Source organism: Bison bison, unplaced genomic scaffold (assembly GCF_000754665.1).
Source record: "Bison bison bison isolate TAMUID 2011002044 unplaced genomic scaffold, Bison_UMD1.0 scf7180017864048, whole genome shotgun sequence".
NCBI classification, from domain to species: domain Eukaryota; kingdom Metazoa; phylum Chordata; class Mammalia; order Artiodactyla; family Bovidae; genus Bison; species Bison bison.
Window position 1 is genome coordinate 5,576,849 of NW_011494620.1, and position 7,800 is coordinate 5,584,648.

The 7,800-nt window shown below is 49.0% G+C and overlaps 1 protein-coding gene across 1 annotated transcript in view; it reads right to left on the minus strand.

The window, feature by feature from the left end:
- FAM124A (family with sequence similarity 124A) overlaps positions 1 to 7,292 on the minus strand; it is a 116,450-nt gene extending 109,158 nt beyond the window's left edge. The window contains exons 1-2 of the mRNA XM_010835734.1: positions 7,155 to 7,292; positions 6,861 to 6,988 (exon numbers count right to left, since the gene is read on the minus strand). Of these exons, the coding sequence (XP_010834036.1) occupies positions 6,861 to 6,988; positions 7,155 to 7,292 (266 nt within the window). The remainder of the gene's footprint in view (positions 1 to 6,860; positions 6,989 to 7,154) is intronic.
- Between the last annotated feature and the right edge of the window lie 508 nt (positions 7,293 to 7,800).

Genomic DNA, 7,800 nt, shown 5'->3' on the forward strand with positions numbered 1-7,800 from the left:
CAATGCATGAAAGTGAAAAGTCAAAGTGAAGTCGCTCAGTCGTGTCCGACTCTTAGCGACCCCATGGACTGCAGCCTAACAGGCTCCTCCGTCCATGGGATTTTCCAGGCAAGAGTACTGGAGTGGGGTGCCATTGCCTTCCCCAAAAATTATACATAGAGGGGTTAAATAGAAAGAGGTTGGCACTTAAGATAGTTTAGCACTGTTAACAGCCTACTGGCCAATTTTTATATTCATTTAAAATAGATACCTTCCTAAATTCTCTTTTCCAGGGAAATCTTGGGGTAAGAATTGATCAGGACATTTCAGTGAAATTGATCTTGACATTTTGGTAAACATAAGCTCAATGCCCCATGGACCTCATCTGTGAACTCTCAGTCAACTGAATTAGATGCCAAAGTAATTTAGAGCTATCAAGCTCCACCTTGAACACAAAGATAATAGAGTATCTAATAGATCGTGTTTTCTTCTATGCAAGATTTCCCCATCTACCATTCTTTAAACGTCTCGTTTAAAAATCTGCTCTACCTATTTTTTCCCATCCACCGGTTTATACATGCTAGACCTGTGAATTGTTGGTTATCTCTGAAATCACAGTGATGCATCTGTTGGAGGTCACCTGAAGATAAAGGACATAATATGACCCTATGTTTTCAGAAGCTCAGTGACAGCTGACATTACTGCCATTAATGCCAGGTCAAACTTCTGAATGAAAATAACCCATCAGCTATTGTTATATTTCAAAGAGTGGCTTAAAGGCCAAATCTGGGAAACAGCACTAAAGAAACACCCATTGGAAAACATTCAGCTTAGTCTTTTGTTTTGGTTTACAAAACTCTGCTTGTCTCTCTGTTCAAGAGATTCTGTTTCTTATGATAGTGGACTACAGTCAGTAGCCGACTTGCCAATCTTTTTCTAACAGAAGGTACACGGAAGCACAAAGCAGGTTTTCAAGTGGATCTAGAGAATGCAAGTTTCAAAACGACATCAATTACCCCAGAATGCTAGTTTGCTTTTAGTCTTAGCCCATGTTGAGGGGTCAGACTGCAAAGGTACTGATAGCATTCCAAGCAAAAGAAAGTATTTGAACAGAAAATAAGAATTACAGACCAGCTGCTCCTTGAAAGACAACTTTACCAGGTGGAAAGTGTGCTGGAGACCTGAGCTTCAATCTAACCCACTAACTAGTCATGTACCCCCTAAACCTTCATTTCCTCATCTTTAAAAGAAAAATAATCATTATATCGAGGCATGTGACATAGCCTTTCAGATGTTCTGAACAATGACCAAATTTGTAAGGCATTTAAAAGCATCAGAGCCTCTACTGTGATGAGGCCACAGAACATATGGTTTTGAGTGTACCTGGAGATGTACCTTTTTATTATATACAACTCTAAGGACTTCCTTGGTGGCACAGTGGATAAGAATCTGCCTGCCAACGCAGGGGACACAGGTTTGATCCCTGGTCCACGAAGATTCCACATGCCATGGAGCAACTACGCACGTGTGCCACAACTACTGAGTCTGTGCCCCAGAGTCTGAGCGCTGGAACTACTGAAGCCTGCTGGCCCTAGAGCCTGTGCAACAGGAGAAGCCATCACAATGAGAAGCCCACGCACTGCAAGGAACAGTAACCCCCACTTGCTGCAACTAGAGAAAGCCTGTGCAAAAACAATGAAGACCCAGCACAGCCAAAAAGAAAAGTAAATAAAATAAACTTAAAAAAAAAAAAAACAGCGTTAAAAAAAAAAAAACTCTAAGGGGCTTCCCTCATGGTCCAGTGGTTAAGAATCAGCCTTGCAATACCAGGGACACTGGTTCGATCCCTGGTCCTGGAAGATTCCACATGCCCGGAGGGCCACAACTACTGAGCCTGAGTACTGCAGCTACTGAAGTCCACACACCTTAGAGCCTGTGCTACGCAATAAGAGAAGCCACTGCAATGAGAAACCTGAGCACCACAACTAGGCTGGCAGCAACTAGAGAAACCTGGACATAGCAGTGAAAACCCAGTGCAGCCTATATATATATGTTTTTTTTTTTTTAATCCTCAAGTTTACCATTTGGAGTATTTTTCATACTGGGGGCTTACTTATGCCAGGCACCATTCTAGGGTCTTTAAGTGTATCATGTTAGTTGCTCAGTCGTATCTGATTCTTTGCAACCCCACAGACTATAGCCCGCCAGGCTCCGCTGTCCATGGAATTTAAGTGTATAGACTCGTTCAATCCTCACAACCACCCTATGAGGAGGGCACTATTATTGTCACCCACAGTTTACAGAAGGGAAAGCTGAGGGCAGAGAGAGGTTAAGCAACTGGCTCAAGGTTCCACAATTCCTAAGTGGAGGAGCCAGCATTTAAACCGCAGCTGACTGGCTCTTTTGACTTTCAAAGGGATGAGCACAGTCCACGCCCTGGCAGTGGGACCCAGAGAGGTTCTTAGAGGCATTTCAGATGCGCTGCTGAAAGGATCAGTCATCAGCTCAAGCAATAGCCCCAGAATGCCTTGCTCCTCTGTTCTGCTCACACCTGCCTAGCAAGAGTCCCCCCACCAACCTTGATGATCCCAGCTACCCACTGTCTCTCTCTGCCTGCCCCTAGGCAGGTGAACCCTGCTGCAGGAGAGACAAACTGGCTCCTTCCAATGTAATCACTAATCTCACCTGGCTTCTCGCTCATCTTTGCCTGAGCAACCACGGCAGGTCTCCATTCTCCTAGGGGCTGCATCTGGACTCAGTGGAAACCCATGTTCCCTTCTCTCCCACTGACTGCAACAGGGATGTCCCCCTCTTTCCAAGGCCAATCTGTCCAGCTGGTCCAAGGTCCATCTGCCCCCACCTTTTTAGAAAGCTGACATTACAGATATACATCTTTCTCCTATACAGTTAGCCTTTCTCATTCACAGAATCCTTTCTGTGAGCATTTACCGCCCGATTATTGCTTATATTGAAGACTCCTTCCTTCATCCCATTCCCCACTCCCAGCTACTGCCTCTCCTCACCCCTCCCATTCCCAGCCACCTCCTCTCCCCTCATGCCGACCTGGCTTTTGCACCCACTTCTCCTCCATCAACTACTACTCCACCTTCTCTTCATCTCCGTTTACAAAGAAGACACTTCCAGACCTCTCTCATGGTCCAGTGGTTAAGAATCTGTCTGCCAATGCAGGGGACACGGGTTCGATCCCAGGTCCGGGAAGATTCCACATGGGGCAGAGCAACTAAGCTCACGGGCTGCAATTACTGAAGCCTGAGCCCAGGAGCCTGTGCTCCACAACAAGAGAAGCACCACAGTGAGAAGCCCGCACACCATAACTAAAGAACAGCTCCCGGCTCGTGGCAGCCAGAGAAACCCACGTGGAGCAATGACGACCCAGCACAGCCAAAAATGCAAAAAAAAAAAAAAAAAGACACTTCACCTTCCTCCTGATTCATTTCTCAGTAGCATAGCTTATCTCTTTCCCTTTTTCCCCCCTGGCTTCCAGGGTACGCCCTTCTTTTTTTCACTCTATGAATCCTTTTTCTCTCCTCCTTTACGTGACATTTAAATACTGTAGTTTTGCAAGGTTGGCCTTCAATAGCACTTGCTTCCGGAGAAGGCAATGGCACCCCACTCCAGTACTCTTGCCTGGAAAATCCCATGGACGGAGGAGCCTGGTGGGCTGCAGTCCATGAGGTCGCTAAGGGTCAGACACAACTGAGCGACTTCACTTTCACTTTTCACTTTCCTGCACTGGAGAAGGAAATGGCAACCCACTCCAGTGTTCTTGCCTGGAGAATCCCAGGGACAGGGAAGCCTGGTGGGCTGCCGTCTATGGGGTCGCACAGAGTCAGACACGACTGAAGTGACTTGGCAGCAGCAGTAGCAGCACTTGCTTCCCAGAGCTGTTGAAGGATTAACTGAGTTAATGAAATATGGATGTTGGGAAAGATTGAGGGCAGAAGGAGAAGAGGGTACCAGAGGATGAGAGGGCTGGATGGCATCACCAATGCAATGGACATGAACTTGGGCAAACTCCGAGAGATGGTGAGGGACAAGGAGGCCTGGCGTGCTGCAGTCCATGGGGTCACAAAGAGTTGAACATAACTGGGTGACTGTGGGCGACTGAACAACAACAATGAAACTTCCCAGGTGGCCCTAGTGGTAAAGAACCCACCTGCAATGCAGGAGACATAAGAGACATGGGTTCAATCCCTGGGTTGGGAAGATCCCCTGGAGAAGGAAGTGGTGACCCACACCACTATTCTTCCCTGGAGAATCCCACGGACAAGAAAAGCCTGGCGGGCTATAGCCCATATGGTCGCAAAGACTAGGACACTTTTGAAGTGACTTAGCACACATCACAAGTCTTAGAATGGTACCTGGCACGTAGTAAATGCCAGGCACGTGTTTGCTATGACCTTTAGTTGATTTAATCCTCTCTGAAGGCTTTAATTGCCATTTTCAGGCTGGCAGTTCCCAAATGCAATGCCATCCTGCAGTCCTCCTCTCTAGGTAGATTACCTGACTGCTGACTCACTATCTTTCCTTGAATGTCTCCCAATACTTCAAACACAGCATGTTGAAGAGGAAACTTCTCATACCCTGCCCAAACTTGGTTTGGAGGATATCAAGGGCTACTCTGAGACTCTGATGAAAAATAGTGTCTTCTCATAAAACCACACAAAGCCCATCATTTTGCTTACAGCTCAAAGCAATTCATGCACCCCAAATTAAGACTCCTTGTCTTAAGACGATGTGTCACTTGAGCTGACTCTTGAAAGAAGAGTAGAGTTTCACCTGGCGGACAGGCGTGCCAGGTGGAGAAGGGCCCAGCAGGCAGAGAGGGCAGCTTGACACAGGTGAGGGAACTGGAGAAAATCCAGCTGATGTGGTTGGATGCAGGGTGCAAAGATGGGCCTGTTAAGTGAAAGGGCCAGAGAATGGGGGTCGGGGGGTACTGTGGAGAAGGCAATGGCATCCCACTCCAGTACTCTTGCCTGGAAAATCCCATGGATGGAGGAGCCTGGTGGGCTGCAGTCCATGGGGTCGCTAAGAGTCGGACATGACTGAGCGACTTCATTTTCACTTTTCACTTTCATGCATTGGAGAAGGAAATGGCAACCCACTCCAGTGTTCTTGCCTGGAGAATCCCAGGGACGGGGGAGCCTGGTGGGCTGCCATCTATGGGGTCGCACAGAGTCGGACACGACTGAAGCAACTTAGCAGTAGCAGCAGCAGTATAACACTGGGGCTTGTGGGCCATGCTAAACTCTTTGTACTTTGTAGACAACAGAACCACTAAAAGCTTGTAAGGTAGAGAGACATGATCAGATTTGCCTTTTAAAAATATGCTGTGCTAAGTCTCTTCAGTCATGTCCGACCCTTTGAGACTCCCTGGACTGTAGCCCACCAGGCTCCTCTGTCCATGGGATTCTCCAGGCAAGAACAGTGGAGTGGGTTGCCATGCCCTCCTCTAGGTGATCTTCTCGACCCAGGGATGGAACCCGAGTCTCTTATATCTCCTGCATTGGCAGGTGGGTTCTTTACCACTAGCGCCACCTGGGAAGCAAACTCATGCTGAACGCTTTCTGCATGTTTTCTGCAGTCTCCACAGGCAGCTATATAAAAGCTGGATAGGGAAAGAGGGGGTAAGCACCAGAAAAGCAGGGAAACTATGGACAGTTTTTTAAATAAGTAAACTCAACTTTAAAGGATATATGCTGCTGCTGCTGCTAAGTCACTTCAGTCATGTCCGACTCTGTGCGACCCCATAGACGGCAGCCCACCAGGCTGCCCCGTCCCTGGGATTCTCCAGGCAAGAACACTGGAGTGGGTTGCCATCTCCTTCTCCAATGAATGAAAGTGAAAAGTGAAAGTGAAGTCGCTCAGTCGTGTCTGACTCCTAGCGACCCCATGGAATGCAGCCTACCAGGCTCCTCCGTCCATGGGATTTTCCAGGCAAGAGTACTGGAGTGGGGTGCCATCGCATTCTCCAGAAAGGATATATAAGTGGCAAATACTAGATTAATAGAAATAGCCTAAACTATTTCATTTAAATGTATGCCACTTTAGCTTTAAGAATGCTACAGAAGTAATACGAATTCTTCAAACAATTCTGTCCTATTAACGTACACATTATGACAGAGGCAGAGAGGTGGCAGAATGCTCAGCCCTCCCCAGAGCCCTGACAGCTGTCATGCTGTTCCTTGGGAGTGTGAGTGTGTGACACTTCTGGGTCAGGGTTTCCTCTGCACTTCTTCAAGACAGCCCTTGCAAAAAAGATCTGTTTTACGAGAGTTCTGCAAATTGAAAACCAATGGACCAGCTTATGCTTTATTTAATCCAGCTGAAAATGAGCTGGTTAATTTTGCTTTGTTCCTTCTACTCATGGTCTAGCTAACTAAAGATGGGGGGCGGGGCGTGAGGGGCAGGAAGCCAAGAATCTGATTAAAGTGGATAAATGTCACATATACAGAATGTGGGAGGAAGCACAGGAGTTCAGTATTTGGAATCAGTTGCAACACTGGAAGGTAATTGGGTTCTGTAGTGACCCTTAGTGATCACAAGTGTGGGTAACAAGGAAAGCACATTGCACGGTAAATGCTTTGGGGCAGTAAAGTCCCAGATGTGGGCTAGAGCCGGTGGAGGCTGCAAGTAAGGGTGGGGTGGGCAGGCAGGAGAGGCTGCCTAGCGAGACTCTCCCAGAGTCAGGTCAGACCCTGGGTCCATTCTGGACCTGGGCTCTCTTCCTGTCCTCCCAGGGTTGCAAATCCTGAGATTATTCTGAATTACTCCCCTCCCCCTCAACCTTCCAGGAATGAGGCTTTCTGTCCTCTGGGCAGCTCCGGTCCTCCCCACCACCCCCTCCCCCGGGTTACCGCTGATAGGAAAAGACACCCTTTCCTTCTGGGTCGGTACCCGCATCCGGGATGTAGCGCTGACTCTGCACCGGGAAGTCCTCTAGAGATAGGGGCTGGGCGGGAGCCTTTACAATGACCTCCGTCTCCTAAAAGACATTCAGTCTTTTGTCCCACTCAGGAAAACAGTGTTGGTGGGAGAGGGTTAATTACATGAGTCTCCAAAGGTTTGGGCTAATTGAGTCAGCTGAAGCGAAGAGGATATTAAAAATAATAATAATAAAAAACAGGGCTAGATCATAGCACTATCCTCACACCACCTGTGCTCAAGGCTAGTGCATCCAGCTGGCACAGGTGCGCACAGGGGCGAGGAAGTTTCGGCTGGGCAGCGGAGGGGTTTGGGAGACAGGGCGTCTCGCCAAGTACAATCAAGCACAAAATGAGAAACGCCATTCTCTTAGGCGACTTCTGAAAGACTTCTAGGTCTCACGTGTCCTATCCTCTTTACTTCTCATCCCCAAGCCCCCATCCCGGACTCCAGGGGGCCCCGGAGTTACAGGAAGAAAGTCCTCGCGGAAGGTGGAAACAAGTGCAAGCGCGTCCCTGGTCTAAGGAGGATACAGGGGACACTGCATTTGCACTGCACGCTGCACCATCTCAGTGATAGCGGAGGGCAGGTGGGGCTGCGGCGGTGTGGGATTACTCTGAACCTAGAGTCCTTCCACTTTCCTGCCCCTCAGGGAGGGGACCGCCCTGACCCGAGCAGCCACGAACCACGCCGTTCTGTTCTCAAGGCCCGCCCAGATGGGCTCACCGCAGCCCCTCCGGCTTCCCCGAGGGACCCGGCGGCAGGAGCAGCCCCCGTGGCCCAAGGCCAGCCCAAGCGGCTCCGGCACGCGGTCCAGGAAGGTCCCCGGCCGGGAAGAGCCGCCGCGCAACTCGGAGAGTGCCCCCCTCGCCC